Source organism: Gallinula chloropus (genome assembly GCF_964237585.1).
Source record: "Gallinula chloropus genome assembly, chromosome: 4".
Classification (NCBI taxonomy): domain Eukaryota; kingdom Metazoa; phylum Chordata; class Aves; order Gruiformes; family Rallidae; genus Gallinula; species Gallinula chloropus.
Genome location: NC_140088.1, coordinates 35,086,167 through 35,109,632, shown reverse-complemented (window position 1 = coordinate 35,109,632; position 23,466 = coordinate 35,086,167). Strand labels below are relative to the sequence as shown.

General features: G+C 39.7%; 1 protein-coding gene across 2 annotated transcripts in view; it reads left to right on the top strand.

The window, feature by feature from the left end:
- CKAP5 (cytoskeleton associated protein 5) overlaps positions 1–23,466 on the top strand; it is a gene marked incomplete at its 5' end in the record, with an annotated part of 41,400 nt that overhangs the window by 1,585 nt on the left and 16,349 nt on the right. For both annotated transcript variants that reach the window (XM_084262824.1, XM_084262823.1), the window contains 24 exons: positions 260–466; positions 2,919–3,090; positions 4,412–4,544; positions 4,828–4,931; positions 5,296–5,409; positions 5,655–5,759; positions 6,768–6,857; positions 6,967–7,131; positions 7,925–8,053; positions 8,912–9,094; positions 10,881–10,994; positions 12,205–12,315; positions 13,594–13,686; positions 14,209–14,394; positions 14,861–14,955; positions 16,419–16,476; positions 16,561–16,686; positions 17,018–17,154; positions 17,342–17,516; positions 17,991–18,104; positions 20,115–20,243; positions 20,841–21,035; positions 21,664–21,799; positions 22,598–22,686. In XM_084262824.1, coding sequence (XP_084118950.1) covers positions 260–466; positions 2,919–3,090; positions 4,412–4,544; positions 4,828–4,931; positions 5,296–5,409; positions 5,655–5,759; positions 6,768–6,857; positions 6,967–7,131; positions 7,925–8,053; positions 8,912–9,094; positions 10,881–10,994; positions 12,205–12,315; positions 13,594–13,686; positions 14,209–14,394; positions 14,861–14,955; positions 16,419–16,476; positions 16,561–16,686; positions 17,018–17,154; positions 17,342–17,516; positions 17,991–18,104; positions 20,115–20,243; positions 20,841–21,035; positions 21,664–21,799; positions 22,598–22,686 — 3,160 coding nt within the window. The remainder of the gene's footprint in view (positions 1–259; positions 467–2,918; positions 3,091–4,411; positions 4,545–4,827; positions 4,932–5,295; positions 5,410–5,654; positions 5,760–6,767; positions 6,858–6,966; positions 7,132–7,924; positions 8,054–8,911; positions 9,095–10,880; positions 10,995–12,204; positions 12,316–13,593; positions 13,687–14,208; positions 14,395–14,860; positions 14,956–16,418; positions 16,477–16,560; positions 16,687–17,017; positions 17,155–17,341; positions 17,517–17,990; positions 18,105–20,114; positions 20,244–20,840; positions 21,036–21,663; positions 21,800–22,597; positions 22,687–23,466) is intronic.

Sequence of the window (23,466 nt, the reverse complement as noted above, 5' to 3'; positions counted from 1 at the left end):
GAGAAAATGTCTACTATTAACTGTGTGGTCCAGTACTAGGAACAAGTTAACTAGTGCTCCATCTGCAAGAGATCTGAAACTAGAGGTTGAAATCACCTCTTATAAAAGGCTGCTAGCTTAGAATTTAGCCTGTTGCATGAGGATTTACTGAGTTCTAATCCATGTGTTTGGGTGTTGTATATGCTTTTGTGTGTGAACAATGGTGCAGAACACCCAATTCACTTAAATATTCCAAAAGTAACACTCTCTTATCTTTCAGGACAACGGGAGAAGTAGCATCAGGAGTTGTAAATAAAGTGTTCAATCAGCCAAAAGCCAGAGCAAAAGAGCTGGGTCTGGATATATGTCTAATGTATATAGAAATTGAGAAAGGGGAGACAGTACAAGAAGAATTACTAAAGGGTCTGGACAACAAAAACCCGAAAATCATTGTAGCGTGTATAGAGACACTGAGGAAAGCGCTAAGGTAAGCTTTTACTACTTAATTCTTCCTCAGTCTCATCCTATCTCAGTAGTATGTAGAGTCCAGTTTGTTGCTTAAGGCTTTATAGCAGGCTCTTGTTGTTGTTGAATAGGAGGTATCTTTACTGAACTGACAATTTTTTGACAACAATACTTGAGAGCATCATGGGATCTGTTAGTTGTGAGGGACGTCTTTGTTGTAGGAGCCTCATCTGGATCACTTTCATTCATGGCAACTGTTTACCAAACTTCTATTTTCACAATGGACCTCTGAAAGAAGGGCAGGATTAGTGTCCCTTGTTCCAGACTGTGGAGATTTCTTCTGAATTGCTGAAATAAACTCACTGATGAGAAAAATAAAATGCAGTCTTTTTGTTCAAAAAAAAAAAAAATCCCTCTTTTTCCTCACTGATGTGAGCATCTTTAATTGGGTACACTCTGTGTGGATTTTGGGAGAAAGGAAAAAAGAGAAAAGCTCACTGCACAGTAGGCTTCCATTATCCATATAATAATTTCTTTATTAAAAGAAAAGCTGTTAATGCTCCTTAAAAATCAAATCCAGATGGGGTAGTTGGTTTCAAGATTAGATTTGTGACACGGTTGGGTTCTTTCCCACTTCAAGTATGTTTGCTGCCTTTGCATTGAGTGAAAAATACTGGGGTTATATCAAATACTTATACTTGGTGTGTGTATAATTCACTGTCCATTAGATAATTTTTTTGTTTAAAAGGAAACAGATAATTATAGTATTAGAGGACAGAATACTTTGTTTCTGAAAAAAATCATGTGACGACTGTATTATACAGATGGAGAGTGTCTTACGCCTGGTATTTTTAGATAACTCACTGAGGCATATGTGGTTCAGGCTTCTGTAATAGAAGGCAAAACGAAGCACTGAGCTTATTAGAAGCAAAGGTAAAGTGCCAAGTGAAACTACTGTCCCCTATTTAAGAATATATTTTAGCTACTTTAAAATACCTTAGCTGATCAAATGTCCTTTTAACAGTACAGTGTAACTAGAAGCCTGCATAACCTTCCTCAGTATCTTTCAACTAACCAGGTCTATAAAATGTGCCACATCTGCCTATTTTTTTCTTTTATGTGCAGCGTTCACTGCCTTTGAGGTGGTGAGATCACACTGTTTCATGGAGCCCTTTTGCCTTAACCTTCATCTTCTGCTTCTGAGCTGTGTTGCCCCCTAAACTTAATTTGTGCTTTGACAGGGTTTCTATGTTGGTAACAAATTTTGTCTATGTTGTGCCTAGGTGGGTAGCTTGAGCGCATAACTAGTTCAGTTTCTGGTGGGGTTTATCTTGTGCTAAGGTTTCTGTTATTTCTTCTGTTAGATGAATTAAATAATACTATATGAATAAAAAAGTAAGAAGAGAACTTGTATAGGTGTCTTAATAAAAATTTTTTGAGTCATGGTAGAAAAATAAAAATGTTGGTCAACTTGTTTGTTAGTATTGAGCATTTAAGTTGTGTTGTTTCAAAGACTCTGGTCTCTTTTTCAGCTTTTAGTACTTAGTATTCCTCAAAGTGAGCTTGGCAATAAAATATTTACCACTGGAATTCTTAGAAAGTGAGACATGGAAGTTTTACTTCCTGAGCAACCATTTTTGCTGGCATTTCAATGGGGCACTTCATTAGAGGGAAGCAGAAGGAAACGTGTGTTTGGAATTAATTCAGAATTCTCAAGGAAATTAAATGTTTCTGAATAAAAATATGGTTTCTGAAGTGTTGTAAATATGCTTTAAGAACTGTAGCAGTTAAGTTTACTATGAGTATGAAAAGAAAGCTCTCATGTTCTCGTTAAGCTTTCTTTTTCAATCACTGCTGAGTGTACTGAGTTCAACAAGATGTAGAATCTGCTGGGAGGGAAGGGTGGTTGGCTGTGGAAATGTGGTTTATATGTCCTTTCAGCAGTATGTATTTCAGCACGTATATTTTTTGTGAAGATGACCCAGGCTCACTATAATTATCTGGTCCAACAAGTGGAAAAGTGACTAATGCTTTTACTGCAGTTTGCCTCCAAGGATAGACAAAGGAGATTCTATTCTGATTTAAAAAAAAAAAAAGTAGGCCATACATATTTTGATCTAAGGACATGTTTTTCCCCCTCTTTTTCTTTTTTTTATTTTTTTCCCTTTTTCCTCCCCCTGGTAAGGGAACAGATTTAAGCAACAGATTAGATTAAGCTTTGAAGTAATATCAGAAGCCTGATTTGTAATTCCAAGCTGGGTGTGGAGAGCAATTATGGTAGGGTAAATGTGCTTTAAGTTTTACAGTAGCTTAGTAGTTTCACAAAATAATAGCTGTAATGATTTGAGTAAATGACACAGTCTCTAAATGTGTGTACTGAAAGTGTTCTGTAGGTTGGTTTTTATTTTCATTATTTGTGGGTCACACTCAGGTTCCTGCCTGGACACTGATGCTATTTTGTTTTCAACTTTCAGTGAATTTGGTTCAAAAATAATCTCACTGAAGCCAATCATTAAAGTATTGCCAAAACTTTTTGAATCTCGGGAAAAAGCTGTTCGAGATGAAGCCAAACTCCTGGCTGTGGAGATCTACCGGTGGATAAGAGATGCTCTGAGACCTCCATTGCAGAACATCACTTCGGTTCAGGTAGGCAGAAAGTAATTCTGTGTCAAAACACTTGAGAAAATGTTTCTGTGCTCACCCTCCCTGACCCTGTGGTGTTGAGCATTCTTAAAGCTGGAATTTTCAAGTAATAGCAATGTTATTTTTTCAGCTTCTAGTAACTGGGCCTTAAACATTAGTCCCTCTTTGTTGTTTGTAAAGAAATGGTGACAACATTTCGTTTCTCTGAACACATGTGAAGTTGCATGGACAAGTGTCATACTGAAATTGAGGAGAGGATTTGAGAAGTGGGGGAGTATTTCTGAGACCTAACCCAAGGACAAATAGTTACTCTTATAAAAGACACCTACACTGAAAGTCTTTAAGTTGAATCATGGAATGGTTACAGTTGGAAAAGACCTTCAAGATAGCGTCCAACCATCTATTCAGCTCTACTAGGTCCAACACCGGACCATGTCACCAAGTACAGCATCTTTTCTTTTTAAACACATCCAGGGATGGTGACTCATCCACCTCCCTGGGCAGCCTGTTCCAATATCTAACAACCCTTTCAGTAAAAATGTTCCTAATATCCAAGCAAAACTTCCCCAGCACAATTTAAGATCGTTGCCCCTTGTCCTGTCACTATCTGCCAAGGAGAAGACACCAACCCCTACCTCACTACAACCACCCTTTAGGTAGTTGTAGAGAGTGATGAGGTGTCCCCAGGGGAGAAAAGAAAACCGAGTCAGTCCTCAGTTTTCTCTTTTCTTTCTGATTTCCCCTGTTCCCCCCAAGCCTTTCAGACTTGTTCTGGTGGTGTGCAGGATGTGACTGTTCCACCTCAGAAGGTGGCATTACATTATGATGGATAACTATGCTATTGGAGATGAAATTCCCCATTATTTTAAAAATTTATGAATTCTGTATGCATCCTTTCTTCCTACCCACTGGAGATAACTGTTCAGGTGGAAATCAGTAACTTGTTGGAAAGGGGCATCAACATGTTTGTTATGTCTTAGTTTTAGTGTTTAACAATAGCATGGCTGTAACAAAGGTCTTCCTTTGTGCTCAGCCATTTTTATTTTAAAGCTTCTACAGAAGGGACACGCCATTCTGACTGTTCTACAGTTCTTCTGTGAAAGCTTTACATTGATGTTTTTGTTGGTGATACTCTGTTCTTTGGATATACTTTGTCAAAAGCTTCTGAAAGTGAAGGGGAAGTTACCTCTAGTGGCAGAAAGGAGAACTTGAAAGGTAGTACCGTCTTGGCTTTGAAATGGGAAAACTGTTGCTTTCCATACAGCGTTGCTTGTCTTAGGGAATGTACAAAATGTCTCTGATAATTCTTTTTCTCTTTTGGCAGCTAAAAGAACTGGAAGAAGAGTGGGTGAAAGTATCATCGGCTGCTCCCAAGCAGACCAGGTTCCTGCGTTCCCAGCAGGAGCTGAAAGCGAAATTTGAGCAGCAACAGGCAGTTGGAGGAGATGCAGATGGAGGTAAACTACTTCAATCTCTGAACTCCATTGTGAAGTGTATCACTGTTATATTCTTGGAAGAAATGCACTAAATTGTAAAGGTGCGTTTACTCAGACTGGGGCAAAACGTGGGGTGCAGTGTGCAACAAGAAAACATGTCTGGGGCAAAAGCTTTTGTTACAAAGATCTATCCTTTGGAATAGCAAAATCACAACTCCTGATTGTACTTTTTTTAACAGTGAGCCTTAGGTGGTGCTGTAGTCAAAATTTCACTTGTCACTCTGCTTTTATTTTCTGGTTGCAGGAGGTGATGATGAGGAGGAGGCGGTGCCACAAGTAGATGCATATGAGTTGCTTGAAGCTGTAGAAATTCTTTCCAAGCTTCCCAAAGACTTCTATGAGAAAATAGTAAGCAGAAATTTACATGCTACCAGTTAATTCTATGACACATGGAGCTAGTAAGTCTTAAGACTTACTGGGATTCTGCAATATGTGCTTTACTGCTACATGGATAATAACAGGCTAGTGTTAGTATAATGTAGTCTGTTATAAATAAGTCTCAAAATTTGATGTACCAGCAGAAAACCCTGTAATTTTAAGGAGCTGTGATGTCCTGGGAAAGGCCTGTATTTCGTATTTAATTACAGTTGAATTGTAGGGAGACTTTGGCTTTCTCAGAACAGAATTATGTTTTAACTTTATGGTTTGTGGCAAGCGTGCTTCTCTAGAATTGTTTGCATTTATAAATGAATGTAAATTATTTGTTCTGCAGGAAGCAAAAAAGTGGCAAGAAAGGAAAGAAGCTCTAGAAGCTGTTGAACTGCTCGTGAAAAATCCTAAATTGGAGTCAGGAGACTATGCAGACTTGGTGAAAGTTCTTAAAAAGGTAATAAATAAAACTCAGAGTTCACATATAGTTGGATTTTTTTTTGTAATTTATTTGTGTTATACTTCAAAAGTTACAATCGAGACAATGCTCATGAATAATAAATTACTAGCTGGAGCAGTGGCGAAAATAACCCAATCTGCGGCCCACTGGCTATTCTAAGAAATTCTTCCAAGTCTCTGAAGCTTGGATTTTTGGACTTTAACATTTATAGTTCTGGGTTTTTAACTGTTCTTTCTCCTCAGGTTGTTGGCAAGGATACAAATGTTATGTTAGTTGCTCTGGCTGCCAAATGCCTTGCTGGCCTAGCTGCTGGCCTGCGAAAGAAATTTGGACAGTATGCAGGGCATGTAAGTAAGACTGCTTTTATCTGTGTTTATTGATGCTGAACCCCAGGGAAGACCTTAACTTTTTGTCTGTCCAACCTTGGTATTTATCAAAGATATTCTTTGTATGATTACTTACATGTTTACCTACCCCCTTAATGGAGCAAGCAGTGAAATATCTGCCAAGATCCCTTGCAGCTTAAGGTTAAAAGGACCTTGTTTGTTCACATTCAGCAGCGTGAAGCTTACTATTGCAATAAATCTTCTGTACTAAGAACTCTGCATTACTCTGCCATGAAATGAACTTTATTTACATTACCTCATCCTGAAGATACACCCACAGAAATGCATTTGTAGGCCACAGTAGGGGAAAAATAGCTTCTGAACCTGAATTCTACTTAGCAGCTCCATGATACACGCTTTAGGCTGGTTGGGCTTTTTGAATCTTGGGAGAGGGTTGTTGGTTGGTTGGTTGTTGTCTAGGTTTTGTGGGTGGGGTTTTTTGTCTGCTTTAAATAGCAAAACTACTGAGATTTTGGGTACTAAAATGTTCTGGTGATGAAGCTTAATGCTTTTCTCTGTTCTTCTTTGCTAAACTTCTCTTACCAGCAGCTAGTAGCAGGGAATTCAGGGAAGCATAAACAGTCTCTGGAAAGAAAGGGAGCGTTTAATTAGTTGCAGTTATCTTGTTTGTTTCCCAAGCCTCTGCTGCTGTGTTGTTCAAGCTGCTTGATCAAATTTTTTGTGTGATAAGCAAGAGTGATGGGGTTGGAGCTTAGAGATGAGAAGTGATGTGTCTGGCTGCTGCTGGTGTTACGTGTTGTGATGAATCAGATCATTACAGAATCTCACTGCTTCAGAAACATTCAAGTCTTATGAACTCTGAGCAACAGTTTGGACAAAGTCTCTTTCATTCTGAAAGCTGTCTGTAGCTGTAAGAAGCAGTCTTAAATCTCTTTACACCTGACTTGTGTTGGGCTTTCTGGTTATAGTAGGGAAGAGTCTATTGACTTTTCTTTCCATTTTCCATAGGTTGTTCCAACAATTTTGGAGAAATTTAAAGAGAAGAAGCCTCAGGTAGTGCAGGCGCTGCAGGAGGCCATTGATGCAATCTTTCTTACAGTACGTAAGAGTGACAGTTTTCCTGTTGTCTGAGAATTGGTCTCTAATTCTGATTTGCCTTTCTCTTACATTACTGGCACTAATGACAACTCTTTATCCAACACTGTAGACCACATTGCAGAACATAAGTGAAGATGTGTTGGCAGTGATGGACAACAAGAACCCAACAATTAAGCAACAAACATCCCTTTTCATTGCAAGAAGTTTCCGTCACTGCACACCTTCTACTCTGCCAAAAAGCCTGTTAAAGCCTTTCTGTGCTGCACTTCTCAAGGTAAAGCAGGAGGAGTTCACACTTCTGCGGCATTGGCTCCGGGGCTGTGGTTGTGAAGCATTGGATTGTCTTTGGAGAAAGACCCTTCTGGTAGTGCAGGGGTGAAAGAGTTTTCGTGTGGCTTTGTAGCCATCAGAGTCAGTTTTGACTGATACAGGCTTGAAGATGGCTGTCAAGTCATGGGAACAGTTCAATCTCCTTCTACTTAGTTTCTCTGAAGCTGAAGACTCACCAAATTCGTAATAGAGTAAGACAGTGATTTGCAACTGCTGAACTTCTGGGCACTGTGCCCTGTGCTTCTTGCAGACACCTCTAGCAAGGTTTTCTTGGAACGCTGCGTATCATTTACCACGAATAACAGAACCATCATTGGTTTGTATACTGCAGTTACTGCACTTCCACTAGAACATTAATCACTGTAAACAATGTTGCAATTTTTTCATTGCAAAATAGCCCTTTCCCTGTTATGAAGAATATTCTTGGCTTAAAAACCAAAGCTTTCAACAGAGTTGCAGAACTTCAAGCTCCTGAATTTTTGTGGTGTTGCAGTAGCCACCACCCTGTTGGCAATAGTCAAAGGTAGGAAGATGGCTATGTTTGAGGAAGCAGAGACTTGATCAGTAGATAGGAGAACAGAAATGAAAACCAGCCTCTTCTTTTCTGCTGTAGTGTGTTAAGTATTGTTCTCTAGTAGATGCAGATTTTCAAAAAGGGGGAGGGACTTCTACAGAAGATTTGAATCTGTGTAGATATGATCTGCAAGTCATATGATAGAAGTTGTCTTTCTCTGCAGCATATCAATGATTCTGCTCCTGAAGTAAGAGATGCTGGGTTTGAAGCATTAGGCACTGCCTTGAAAGTGGCAGGAGAGAAAGCTGTGAACCCTTTTCTAGCCGATGTAGACAAACTAAAGCTTGATCGGGTGAGTTTGTTAACATAGATGTTGTAAAACATTCTCTGTTTATCATTCAATATACATCTTAGGCTAACGAAGACTTAGCTAATGTTTTAGCTAATGGCATTCATCACACACTTTGTCATTTTTTTTTTTTTTTTACTTAAGTTACTGGTGTTGCAGAGAATTTGGACATCTCTGGGTTTTGCTAGATAGATTATCAAGCATCTTTTATTTGACTCCCACTGTCTAAATTGTGTTACGATGTTAACATGTTCATTCTTATGTCAATGTCCAAAACCAGGACAGTCAAGTATCTGACTTCAGGGCTATTATCTATGAGGTGGCTTGGGAGGTTTGGGGTGGTTTTTTGTGGTTTTGTTTGGTCTTTGAACACTTTCTCTGTTTGAAGCCAGGTTTAGGGTTTTATATCACAATGACATGGTCTAGTTCTGTATTACCACACAGGATTTGTATTAAAATTTACTTTCCAACAACAAAGCTTTCATGCCCTTGCAAAAGCTCACACATTTGACTGAAAGATTATTTTATTTAAGGCATTAAGAATTAGCCTTCAGAGCATCTGTAAGTGTGGGCAGGGGAGCTTCAATGCTTTCTGTGTGTATAAATGCACTACATTTTGAACTAGGAAAATTATTTTAGCAATACAGGGATGGCTGACACCATTGACTCTTTCACATCACTACTGTAAGGAACATGGGGTAACAGAATTTTGTCAATTAAACAACTTCAGCTCTTTGACTAAGACAAGTTTGAGCCACTGCCATGGAAGGGATGCTGTACATCAAATTGTGGTTGCTAAAAGCTTTTTCATTTTTTTTTCTCTTTTTCTATGTTTTTTCTCCCTTTTTAATGGCTTGTCAGATTAAAGAATGTGCTGAGAAGGTAGAACTGGTTTATGGTAAAAAAGCAGGAGGAGGTCCTGAGAAAAAAGAAGGCAAGCCTGTTGCTGGAAAGACCCCTGCTCTTTCAGGGGCTGGTGGAGATAAAGAAACAAAAGATGCATCAACCAAACCAGGACCACTGAAAAAAGCACCAGTTGCAAAGGTAAGAGACTGCCAGGAGACTGACAGACTTGTCTGTGACTGCATCAAATATTTACTTTTTGAAGATTAAAAGTGGCCTATTAAATGTCTCCTCCTGCTGAGGAATCATTATTGTTGTGTGAGAGTAGGTGAGCCCAAAACCAAAAAGAATCTTGCACTTCCTGAGAGGGTTTTTTTTTTTTCATAGAATCATAGGGGTTGGAAGGGACCTCGAGAGATCATCGGGTCCAACTCCCCTGCCAAAGCAGCTCCCTAGCACATATTGCACAGACAGGCGTCCAGACAGGTCTTGAGTATCTCCAGAGATGGAGACTCCACCACCTCCCTGGGCAGCCTGTCCCAGGGCTCTGTCACCCTCACTGTGAAATAGTTCTTCCGCATGTTGGTGCGGAACTTCCTGTGCTCCAACTTGCAGCCATTGCCCCTTGTCCTGTCCCCACAGACCACTGAAAAGGGGCTGGCCATTTCCCCCTGCATCCCGTACTTAAAATATTTATAAACATTAATTAGTTCCCCCTTAGTCTTCTTTTCTCTTTGCTGAACAGCCCCAGCTCACTCAGCCTTTTCTTATAGGGGAGATGCTCTGGGCCCTTAATCATCTTTGCAGCCCTTCTCTGGACTCTCTCCAGGAGATCCCTGTCCTTTTTATACCAGGGAGCCCAGAACTGGACACAATACTCCAGGTGGGGCCTGACCAGGGCAGAGTAGAGGGGGAGGATCACCTCCTTTGACCTGCTGGCCACACTCCTCCTGATGCACCCCAGGATCCCATTGGCTCTCTTAGCCTCCAGGGCATACTGCTGGCTCATGGCCAACCTGTCATCTACTAGGACCCCCAGGTCCTTTTCCACAGAGCTCTTCTCCAGCAGGTCACCCCCCAGCCTGTACTGATACAGACGGTTATTCCTTCCCAGGTGCAAGACTCTACACTTGCTTTTGTTGAATCTCATCTGGTTTCTCCCTGCCCAGCTCTCCAGCCTGTCCAGGTCTCTCTGGATGGCAGCGCAGTGTTCTGCATGTCAGCCACTCCTCCCAGCTTTGTATCATCGGGTACTTGCTGAGGGTGATATACTGTCATGTAACTTATGTCTTTAATATTAGGTTTTGATGTTGAAAGTGATATACTGCTGGAGGCTTTCAGAGGCGCCTCAGGTGTTGTAACAATATGTATATAAAATGATGCAGTAATATTTGGCTGAAGTCAATGTCTCTTCTAACTAGCTAACTTACTTAAGTGTACAGTATTATCTTCAGTGTTGTTTTTAGTTTGTTGCCATAAATAACTTGAACCATTAGCCTGTATTGCAAAAAAGTTATTATTTGAGTTTTAAAAACTTACCTAAGTAGCCCCGTAGATGGTCTGTGCAAGAACTTGCTATTTTTTCCAGGTGGGAAACCTGGAAGTGAGTAGTACGATGGATTTTGTTTTTTAAAAAAAAACCCTATTGATACTCTGGTAACCTGGAGAAGAGACACCAATTGCAAGTTTAGTATCTAATCAGTGTCCATAGGATAATATACGGAACCTTCACAAAGACATAATTGTCTTTCCCTTTTCAGCTTTCACTGGCTTGTGTGTCCCTGTTGCTGTACGTGTTTTATAGATCCTGGTAGCGTGGAAGCAACGTATGAAGTAAATAAGCTGTAACAGACAATTGTTTTTTGCCTGCAGCTGTTACCGTACTAGAGAGAGTTGTGGGTTTTGACATTAGACTGTAGAAGTGTATTTGGTATCTAGTGAAGGAGAGACCTGTTTGATCTTGGTTATTTGTCTATTCCTTTTCTAGTCTGGGGGCCCACCCAAGAAAGGCAAGCCAGCGGCAGCTGCAGGTGCGGGAGGTGCTGGGGCTAAAGGCAAGAAGGGTCCCGAGACCAAAGAAATGCTTGAATCGGAGCTCTCTGTGAGTATTCTGCTATTCCATGAAATAAAGTCCTCTCTATAAGGAGCTTTGGTTAATCAGTAGTTTTGGTTAGTCAGTTCACCTATAACAAAATTTTCACTCAAGTTGGAGTTTGTTGTTAGGGTAAGGGAAAGCAATATGCTTAAATAAATGGAATTCATTACTGACAAAATTGCTGTTGAATATATCCTGGTAAATACACCTGTTCTTTAGGCTGCTGTCGGTACCAGGGCATGTAAGACAGTAACCAATAAGCTATGCTAATGTAATAGGGTGTATCATGTTATCCCTGAATTAGGAACAGGTGAAAAAAGTAACACTGTGACTACTTTCTTTATATGTAATTAAGGTGGATAATTTGCTGAAGGTGTCTTGTATTGAAAGCCTGAGAAAACAGTATGCTGGAATTTACAGTGATATCTGAAGTAGAATACAGTAGTAATTAAACTAATGCAAGTTCATTCTGTGCTCTTAGTATAAAGTTATACGTCAAGAAAATTCTTGAATTTTGCATGTTAATTGAGCATCTACCTAACTTTGTTTACCCAGTTGCCTACCAAGAAGATACCTGTAGGTCAAACAGTAACAAAAAGCTATTAAAGTTTTGCTAGATGTATCTGCCAGTTTTTTGACCTGCCCTTATCTCTACAGTATCACTAAGAACAAATACTTTCCATTATGTATCTGATTTACATTGGTAGTTATAGAGTAGAAAATGAGCATACAACTCCTGAAGGTAATGCACCAGTGAAACAAAGGAAGCTTTTATCACTTTTCATATACTAAATAACTTCAATTCTTGACTTTGCTAAAATGGGTGCAGTAGAGATGACTTCTCCCATCTACCCTTAGCAACCACTGATGCAGTGCTGTGAATGCTTGTTCAGACCTCATACAAAATCAGCTTGCGAACCTGAGCTTACCTCTGTAAGTAGATAATGGTACTCAGGATTATTTTTGATTGCATATTGTATTGCATACTTCTCATGAATTACTCTTCTGTTGCAGTACAATTTAGCAGCTTCCTAAATCACTAAAGCCCTTAATGTATAATCCATGCAAGGTCTTTCAACCTACAACAGAAGACTTTTCATATCTTGTAAAGGCACCACAGTGCAAGGGTCATTCCAGTGTATTATTTGTCCTTAAGGCTGCTGCCCTCCTCCAAGGGGTACAGTGGGGTGTTAACTTGTTTCTGATCTGTTTGCAGATAGAAGTATGTGAAGAGAAAGCTGCTGCTGTCCTTCCGGCTTCTTGTATCCAGCAGTTGGACAGTGGTAACTGGAAAGAGAGGCTTGCCTGCATGGAGGAGTTTCAGAAGGTAAATTTGTAGTGGTTGCTAAGAGAGGCAGAGGAGGAAAGAAATTTCTTCAGCTTTTAGTCCTGGTAACTCTAGACCAATAGTAGTGATATGTCAGCACTTCATATGGAGTCAACAATACTTGCAAAAGACAGGTGCCTTATATGGTTTCAACTGGCTCTTATTCCATAACAGTCGTAGAGTAAGCCTTTTACTTTAATATAGATATGCTTTTGCCAAAAAATAGTTGTGTGTGGATTGAGGATGCATCGAGGTCTTTCTCAAACACTAAGCAATTCTAAAGCTTAATCTCAAAGATAAACAGCTTTAAACAAAACAGTTTTTTGCAATGACTGTGCAAAACCAGTTGCAGGGAAGTCCCTTCTGATTGCACGTTAGGGAGCAATTGATGTAATACTAAAATTTTAATTGGCACATAGCTGGTGTTTGAAGCCTTATACAATGCCAGCAGTCTTCACAGCTGGTGGGGAGTACTTCATGTAGTCACAAACAAAAGAAGCATCATGTGTCACTCAAATGAGAAGCCTGGCTTTTTTCCATGGTGTGTGTCATAAGACCTTTGAGAGTTCCCATTGAAAAAGGCATCAACTTGTAGATGTACAAATTGCTCATACCACTGCGCTGCTACAGTTGTAACTGAGTCTTAAATGTTTTAGTGGTAAAGGTGACAAACTTAAATTATGAAACAGTGACTGGCTGAATTGAAGTGCTGCTGCAGAAGGCAGCTTTACTCAAATGTAAAGATGTTTCAGTTCCAGTGGAATGCATAAGACTGATAACAAGTAAAAATGGGAATTTAGATTACATTCAGGCTTAATCTCTACTGTGCAGTCCTCATTTCAGTGGGAAAAAGGCCCAGTATACTTCATTTAACAAAATAGAAGAGACCCTGGGATTGGTTGGGTTTGGGAAGGGTTATGGTGGTAGGTAGTTTTGTTTTGGTTTTGGGGGTTTTTTTGTTTGTTTTGTAAGTGCAAAATTCCCTGGGCTGGAATGACCAGTAGTGGATGTAAGGACAGTTACTGAAGAACGTAAAACCTATGGCAGTCTTAGTGCTGTAGTTTCTATGTTGGTTCAGTACCTGCCAAATGGGCTCCTTGTAAAATTTGGTTTGGTTAGTAAGGTTCTTCAGGTAAATTCTTATGCTGAGATGTTCTCCACCTTAGTTCAGTATTAAGGAAATATTTGCAGGACATTTGAGCTAACTTCTGATTGCTAACTTCTGATTGGTTTTGTATCACTTGTGACCTGCTGTCTACTTTCACATTTACCCTTTAGGCTGTTGAGCTTATGGAGAGAAGTGAAATGCCTTGCCAAGCTCTGGTAAGAATGCTGGCCAAGAAACCTGGTTGGAAGGAAACGAATTTTCAGGTAATACATTATCCTCTAACAGTACATTTTTACTACTTAATGAGCTGTGTTTCCAACTGAAAGGCTGTAGGTGTGCGTATGTCAATGGATGAGTCCCAGCAACATGACAATAGCTGCGCCTGTAGTCAATAAGAATATAATCTCTGAAATTAGACTTTTTTGCTGATGGTTGACACCTAGAGACAACACTGAAAATATCTGGATGTATGTGTATTCGTGTGTGCAGGTGTGTGAAAGCATGTGTGTGTATATACAAGTTCTAAAAGTAGATTAGAGCTGCTCAGTGTTATTATACACACATGTATAAACATAGGTATGTGTGTACAATCACACAGCTGTATATGTAAAATATGTATTTGCATACACAAAAAGTTTTTGTAAACACAATATATTCAAGTGTATGTGTACATTTGTGTTTACACACAAATACATATAATTGTTTTGTTATATACCTGTAAATAGGTAAAATAAAAGAAACCCTACAATACATGACTAACATGCATGCCTGTATGGCTGTTCCAGGTGATGCAGATGAAACTGCATATAGTTGCATTGATTGCACAGAAAGGAAACTTCTCCAAAACTTCAGCCCAGGTTGTGCTGGATGGGCTTGTAGACAAGGTTGGTGATGTGAAATGTGGGAGTAATGCAAAAGAAGCCATGACAGCAATAGCAGAGGCCTGTCAGCTGCCATGGACTGCTGAGCAGGTGAGTGAGCAGCAAAGGTATTCATCCAGTAAATAAAATCAGGAATAGTATGTGGGGTGTCCTTTTAGCCGGAGGACTAAATCCAAAATGTCTGATATTTTTCTCTGTTGCCTGAAAGTGATTTGTTGCTCTCAAGATACCACCCAAGGCAAAAGTTAAATACAAGTTTCTCCAAAAGATCAAATAATGTGTAGTAAATTAGTATTTTGCTGAAATACTGTCAAAGCAGGTAACATCCATAACAAAAGTGACTCTGGCTGCCTTTAAGTACTCGGGAACGTCTGGTTCACATCAGTTGCGATCATATTCTGTTACAGTGACACAACCAACTTTTCCTGCATGTTACACCCAGCTGTTTCTGCTTATTTGCAGTTCCACGTGTTTTTTGAAGGTGACTTCAGTCCTGTACTAGTGGTGTCACCTAGTGTACCAGTGAAAATTCACACTTAACTCTCTTCTGTTGCAGGTTGTGGCTACGGCTTTCTCTCAGAAGAACCCTAAAAACCAGTCAGAAACTTTGAACTGGCTTTCAAATGCAATTAAAGAGTTTGGCTTCTCTGGGTATGTCTTTTAAGTAAATTAAGAGAAACTTGAATGAAAATGTTTCCAACCTAGGACTAAGAATCAGTTATTCTCTGACAAATTGATGTGCAGAGGGTGGCTGCAAGTGTATCTGAGCTCTTGTTCCTTGAACTTTGGTGCTAGCTCTGTCAGATCATCTGCTAGCTCTGAATGTGTAAGTAAAGTATCTGACACTGCTAATGAAGTTGGGTATCATTACACTGGAAGATGCTTTATTCATCACTCACTTCTCTGAAGAGCATTTTTCTTAAACTTTGTACTAATAGCAGAGGGCTGGGCAAGGAGCTGTGGTATTCCATCTCTCTTGTTTCCATTCTACTGGGATCCACCTGCACCCAGGTGGATTGCTATATTGTGTAGTTAAAAACAAAGCCTAACAGCCTACAGAAGGGTTCGTACTGGCACGCTTATCGCTCTGCTTGGGAGAGGTTTTGAGGTGGCTGACAGGGTAAAGTTTTAGCCAACAATCCAGCCATTATTGCATCTGGCACTGTTGAGGGTAAGAAATGGATTCTCCACCAGAACCAGGGATAGCATTCCTTAATTATTAATCACCGGTCTCTTAACTGAATGTGGTCAAGCACATGTAACACAGCTTATTCCTGAGAACAACATTTCTAAGCAGCGAAGACTTCAAATATTAATTTTTTGGCCACTCAGGCGGTTGCTTTGCCTGTCTAACTTTTTCCCAGCTATTAAATGGATAATGATGTTGATTAAATCTGAAAACTAAACTCATGTATTTTCGGGGGAATTTACTGAAGAAGTATTATCAGCAGGCTGTCTGAGGCAGCACAAAGGAAGCTTCCGTGATTGCCTTTTTTTCTCTTCCTTTGAATTCAGTGGTGGTATAGAATATTTCATAAGCTAAATTTTCCTTTTTTTCCTTTTGTAAATTTAATTTTGAACTTTATGCTGAGACAGAGTACCAACCAAAAAAACCCAAGCCCCTTCCCTTTACTGTACAGCCATTTATCAGGTGCTTAAAATGAAACGATTCTAGAGTCATCCACCAGGATTTCAGTCTCACTGTTATATGGATGATACAGTTTGAGAAATTTACCAGCTGTAGTAATAGCATTCTTGATATCAAGTATTTTCCTAGTAGAGTGTTCTCCAAACTGGTATCTTCAAGTAGCTATTTAGATACTTATTAACTGCACTGTACTGGTGGTGATGTAAGTGATATCAAATATATCTTCTGCTTGTAAATTAGCTGCTTGAATCACTTCTCGGTGTGCTTTATGTTTTGGGGTTTTTTTTTCTTTAGTATATTGTGGTGTGTGGTGTTGTTCAGGGTGGGGGTTTTTGTTTGTGGTTATTTTTGGGTTGGGGTTGTTTTGGCTGGGGTTTTGCTTTGATTTTTTTTTTTTGTTTGGGTTTTTTGGTGATGCATCCTGTTACCTCTTTTTTTATGAGAAATATCTTTCTTTTCTCCACAGACTGAATGTCAAAGCTTTCATCAGTAATGTCAAAACAGCTCTTGCTGCAACTAACCCAGTGAGTAAACTTAGGGTTTTAATCCTGAATTGTTATCAGTTCTTAATTTGAAGACTGAGTGGCTTTTTATCTCCTTTCTGTTAGGCTGTGAGGACTTCTGCCATTACCTTGCTGGGAGTCATGTATCTTTATGTGGGACCTCCCTTGCGAATGTTTTTTGAGGATGAGAAGCCAGCCCTTCTCTCCCAGATAGATGCGGAATTTGAGAAGGTAGGACGTGTTACCCCTCTTACTAACAGGCATCGTTAAAACTGTTCGGGAACTTCAGTTGCTGGAGTATGTAGCAATATCATGGTGTGACTTGTGGTTTTTGTAGGTGAACCAGACACCTTGAAGTAGCTGCAAACTCATTATGTCCAACTCATCAGTAGTCACTTTTTGCATTATGAACTTCGAAAGTTTGTGGTTTTGTTTCAATAGCGTGATGTTTTAAAGTCTGTCTCCCCCAGACAGCGCATTTGTATGCTGCAAGTGTTTCATTTTTAATGTCAAATGAAGAAAAAAATGTAAAATGGCTGTTTATCTTTTGTGTTACACACAGATGCAAGGGCAGACAGCACCAGCCCCAACACGTGGCATTTCCAGGCACAGTGCAGGAGGTGGGGACGATGGTGAGGAAGAGGAACAGGAGGAGGTTGGGAATGATGTTGTGGATCTCTTGCCGAGAACAGATATTGGGTAGGTTTGGATTTCACAACTGGAAGACATACTTCCACTGCAGTTCAAAACTTTGTGCTTATAAACAACATCTGTTTTTAAAGCAGAAATCTGTGGTGGTGAAGCACTCGCATGCAAAAAGACATGGAACTAAGACAACTGGTGGTTCACCTTCCCTTTTTTTTTTTTTTTTTTTTTTACCTTACAGTGATAAGATCACAGCTGAATTAGTGTCCAAGATTGGGGACAAAAACTGGAAGATCAGAAAGGAGGGTCTGGATGAAGTGACAAGCATAATTAATGATGCTAAGTTCATACAGCCAAACATAGGAGAACTTCCAGCTGCTTTGAAGAGTCGTCTCAATGACTCCAATAAGATATTGGTATGTTATTCAAAATCCTGTTTCAGCTGTTTCCAGCTTAGAACTTAAGACAAAATATGATTCCTGAACCTTGCTTATTATTCAGTCTGTTACAATGACATGAAATCAACAGTTGGAAAACAGTCAACTGTGTATTTCTAAATAATGTGTATTTTTAAAATATTTGCTTTTGGTTTTGCTTGTACTTAGGAAAAAATAATCTTCAAAAAAGGGAAAACTACCTTCAAAGTACAGGTAGATGTAAACAAACAAAAAATCTTAAACTGAATAACTGCTCTGGTTGTGACAAAAGAGAAGTAGGTGAAAGTAGATAAGAAATACTTCTGTATTCTCTGGTGAATTTTGAAGTCTGGAATAGGTATTATTGAGCGGGCAGTGTCTGTGTACAGTAGAGTTACTTTTCTTGTATAACTTGGAGTTTTGCTCGTGTGGCTGCAGCAGTATTTTGTTCAAAGTCTTTTTGTTTATGTGCAGGTACAACAAACACTGAGCATTCTTCAGCAGCTAGCAACAGCAATGGGCCCCAACATCAAACAGCATGTGAAAAACTTGGGCATTCCAGTCATCACTGTCCTAGGAGACAGTAAGGTAGGACACTCACTGAGATCTTGTTCTTTTTTGCCCCTCACTATCTGAGCTATGCCTTAGAATAACTGTTGCTGTTTTGAGAGGCAGGTGGTAGTTAAAGCTTTTGTAGAAGGTTCATGCCTAAATGACAACTAACCATGCAAATATGAATGTGTGTCTGAGTATATGTTCTTCCTGAGATGGATCCTCCTGCTTATAAATAAACCTGGTCAGTGTCATAATTCAGCTTTTAAATGAAGTGGGGTGACTTCTGATCCTGAAAATACACTTCCATAGACGCTCATCAGGTTTGTGTGGTCAAATCGCTTGTAGAACTTCGGTTCTTTTATCATAATCAGTGTGAATTCCAGTGCACGTTGTTGCATTTGTGTCACTGTGAAGGAGACCTTTGAACCATAGGTAGAAACAGGACACTCACAGCTCACACTGACGTTTGTGAAATGTCAGTGTCAAGCTTGTCAAGATGCTATGTCACAATCAAAGCTAGGGCCATGGGAAAGACCTGTTTGAAGTGCGGGAAAGCAGCTTGGGAAGATGCCAGTATCTTGTGCGCAAAGTCACATGCAAATATCAAGAGGTGGTGTTCTTCAGATGTCTTCTCTGAATGTGAGAGAGAAATAGAGCAGAAACTAGATCTACCTGTCCCAGGCAGTGGAAGGAATAGGACTGGTCCTAGAGCTAAATAAAAACTTGCGGTTCAAATTTTCTCATTAAATCTAAAAGAACTGAGGCTTTGTGTGAATAAATTGGATGATTCTTTCAACCACCAATTACTGTGAGGAAAAAGCAAGCTCCTTTCAGTTCCAGGTACATGTTTTGACAATAAGACCAACTGTGATTGACTTGTACTTTCACTAAAATGCATAATACCAGTGTTACTTGTAAACTCTATGGTGCTGATATGACTGTATACCCATTCAAATAGTGTTACAGTAGTAGATTTTTTAACAACCTGGGTACATCTTGTAGTATACCCAGTTGCTAGAGTTTTTGACGATAAGGAGGATCCTTTTGGGGCTGTACTCTGAAATGTTAATGGTGTGCCCACTGACAGTTGAGAAAAATCAACAGCTTGTTGCATGAGTGAAGGCAAACTAAGTTTCGATGATGGGGAACCAAGGCCCTATCAAGAGAGGCTGATGAGGTTCTGTTTGGCTGGAGTAAGTGACTTGTCCAGCCTTAAATCTCATTGAGGAAAAGAATGTCATTTACAGGGGTGCTCACTTCTTGTTTAGATACTGAATATTACCTTTGCATTTAAAATTGGTCTAAACTAAAGCTAAATTAGCCTGTTACATTATCAGCTTGCCTCAGAAATTCAGCCTACAGGGAGAGGGGTCATATGTCTGGAGTCATGTCTATACTGGTAACATTATGAAGAACCATGGCTGTTAAATATTCTGACTTCTCGTAACTTCACATAGCTGCTTCAAAAAAGGGTCCTGTTCTAAGTTGTGCTTGGCGGGGGGGGGGGGAAGCAAATGCTGAAGCTAAAAATTGGTAGGAGTTAGAGGGCTTCCCTATTCCTGATTTGCCTTTTGCTCCTGTGTGTCCTAAATAAGAATGCCCTAATAACAGGCTCCATAACCCACTTGCCTTGATTTAAGAATGTGCTAGGTCTATTTTAAGCATTGGATAAATCACTAACCTTATTCTTTAGCTTGTTTGAGAATTAGGAAACCCCACCAAATTCTCATAAATGAATGGTAGTAGGTACAAAGTGCTCTTAAAGATTCCATTTGTCCCTCTTTTTTAATAAACTTTTTTCTTTAATTATGGTAGATGGGGTATAGTGTCTGATCTGGTGACTTCCGCAGCTGATACCATCACTAAAACTAAATTCTTCTGAATCTTACGACTTCTCAAGCAGTGAAGAAAAAAAGAGATTTTAAAGCGAGTGAATGTGGAAGCTCTTTGCTTCCATGGGAAGGATGAATGTGTTGCCTCTTCTGTTGTAATCTTCTGACCTGTCCTTAGGATCATTCTTCTTAACTCTTCTTTTTGCTACAGAATAACGTTCGTGCTGCTGCTCTAGCAACCGTGAATGCCTGGGCTGAACAAACTGGCATGAAAGAGTGGTTGGAAGGGGAAGACCTGTCTGAGGAGCTCAAAAAGGAAAATCCTTTCCTACGACAAGAGGTTGGCTTCTGTTAAGTGAACTTTTCTATATGTGTGTCTAGTCAAAACATTACTTGCTGTGGACTATGTTTATCTGTGCATACTGAGATGGCACAATGCTGTGGTTATATGAGTAAACAAGTAGCTGTGTCTTCATCCCAATGTAAAATTGTTAAACCTCAAAAAGCTAATAACAAGCTTTCTTCCTGAGTGATAATCTGTCATTCAGATTTCAGTACCTCCAAAACAAAAGATTTGATCAATGTTTTAAGAGCTAGTTTGTTCTCTCTAGTTGAACACGTGGTTATGAAGACCAGAACCGAAGAGGAGGCATTAGTGTGTTTGAGCTGAAATTCCGTTACTTTCAAAAGGAAGAAACAGCCTGTACAGTCTTAAAGCCTGGTATCTTAAGTTTTAGGATAGGTGCATATTAACATACTGCACTTAGCAATTAAAAAAAATGAAGATTGACATGAAAGGTGATATTTATTCAGAATATTTGTCTGAACAAAGGTTTGGATGGGGTATTTTCATATGGAGGGATGACCATTCTGACTCTTGTGGCCTGACAGAGCACTGTAACTGCTTCTTCAAAAACATTTATTTTAAAATTTTCAGCTGCTTGGTTGGCTGGCTGAGAAGCTGCCTACCCTTCGTTCTGTTCCTTCTGACCTACTCTTTTGTGTGCCTCACCTGTACTCCTGCCTTGAAGATCGAAACGGGGATGTGCGTAAGAAGGCACAGGATGCCCTGCCATTCTTTATGATGCATCTTGGTTTTGAGAAGATGGCAAAAGCCACTGGCAAGCTGAAGGTATTTGTCACTACAATTAGATAATGTGATCTTTAACGAGTGGATATTAACAAGTCACACTCCACAATCTCATGATATACTGTCTTGAGTCATGTAAACTTGTCTGGATTGAATGTTTCAGGGGGACTGAAAATAGTATCAGGAGATGCTGGATTAGAGCTTTCTCTCTGCTTCTGAAAGACTACAGCACTCACAGGCTTATTTAGGAGCTTGATGTCTTTTCAGATGAAAAGCAGAACAAATGAATCTACCTGCAGGCAGCTTCCATACCAGTTAGTGTCCAGCTGTATGCCTTTGAATGCATGCTTTCAGAAGGCTTCTAGCGATTTGGATTATGACATGGACCTTTGAGTGCCAAATGACTGTTAGGGCACTCAATGTCAGGACTGCTCACCTAGAACAAATTGCTGGTTCATGTTTCCTGTAGGTCTTGCAGAAGAAACTTAATGGAAAGGTGTCTTAAATGCCTGAAAATGTTTTTAAGATAAATGTCCTGGAATATGCTAAATGGATAGTAGCTCTTTTCAAACTACTACTGTTTTCCTTGCTTGCAGCATGTACTGGTAATCAGTATTGCTAATTTTTCCCAATTTATCACTGCTCCGCCCCACCCTCTTCTGTTCCCTAGCCAACTTCCAAAGACCAAGTACTGGCCATGCTTGAGAAAGCCAAAGCCAACATGCCAGCCAAACCAGCTCCTCCTGCTAAAGCATCTTCCAGAGTGGGAGGGGGAGCAGCTCCAGCCAAATTCCAACCTTCATCAGGTAACCTCTCTTACATTATGGGAAGTGACTGAGAAAAGGGTGGGTTTTGAAGCTTTCTGACAAAACAGAGGAAGAAATGAGCTTAGGAGGAGTTCAGCATAGGTAGGGTTACAAATGGCTCTCTGTTCTAGTGAGTTCTGTCTGCAGTTCTGGTCTCTCCCTTGTAGTTGACTCAACTTCCAGTGTAGGAGGGTTTTTCATTTAACACAGAACCATCTGTCAGTTGCTCTTTGAAAATACATGCTTGGTATTGAAGCTAAAACCTGTGGACTAGTGGGTTATTGGCGGTTTGGGTGTTTGGGTTTGTTTTTTTCTTAATACGACTTCAACGTTACACATTCTAAAATGTTTTCACCTGAATTTTTGTCTGGACTGTTTCCCCAATGTAGTTCACTGTGGGGCTACCAGAATGCTTGTGCTGACACAAAAGGGAGGGTAATAGGACTAGAGGACAAGTGGTTTGAAGAAGCACTCCTCCCTTACCCCTCTGGATCTAGCTTGCTTCTTCAAGCTGTGTGTAACTACAGCTCTAGACGTTACCCTGCAGTGTATCTGGGGGTACACTTTTAAATTCTTTTGATAATGAGATTTGATGGCATATTGTGATTTTAATTAGGCAAACTTTGTATGATAACATGGAGCTTAAGGAACTTTTTATGTGTCTAAAATCCTTGCACCTCTGTGTGATTAAACATATTGTATCCATGAACAGTTTTCCTTCTGTCCAAAGAATGGAAAACTGTGTGGACCTAAAATGGGCATGTTGATAGTTTGAAATGGGTCTATTTTTTTCTCCAGCACTTGCTGAAGATTCAGGGTCCAATACCATGGAATCCAAGCCTGATCCCAAAAAAGCCAAAGCAGGAGGAGGTTCCTCTAAAGCTAAGGTACGTTTATTTCTTTCTGTGTAAGATCAGCACGATAAAGTTGATGGGTTCTAGGTAGAAGTGTATAACCCTTGTTTTAGGGAAAGCTTTTACTGAGAATCTTTATCCTTGTTCTGAAGTGACAAGTGTTCACTTAACCACTACTTTTGTCATTACCTATAATTCTTAAAGCTTGTGTTGTGTAAAATGTACTCCTGTGAGCAGCTCTGGCCATGTTCTAAATGTGCTCAGCATCTCCAATCTCATGCTGTTGGGAAATTCATTCTTACTGCTGCAGTTCCAATGTTACACTTTGAACAGTCACTTTGAATCCACGTATCAAAAGAAATTCATCTCTCCTTTACAGTACAAATAAAATGTTCTGAGTCACAAGTGCAAAAAGGGAAGGAACTTGTGTTATATACATAGCAGTCCTTTCAGCTGACTACATGTGAATTCACGGTTAGGTTTTTCTGTTTTGTTACCATCATTTTTTTGCTGTTAACTTTACAGTTTGTTCTATGTGTATCACTAAAACCTTAAATTGTTCTACAGACTCACTGCCTCCATTGTCTAAAGTTGTGCTGTAACAGGAACGTTTGTGGGTCCAGATTCATGGCCGGAATGAACAAAACAAACCTTGAAGGATGTTTAGATTTGCCTAATTTGATGTCAAAACTCTGATGCTAGAGTTAATCCCTCTGTTCTGAGTGCATTAAAAGGTTCAGAATGGTAACTCTTAAGAGTAAATAACTGTCTAACAACAAAGCCTTTTCTGTGGCTTATTTACAGCAGTCAGAT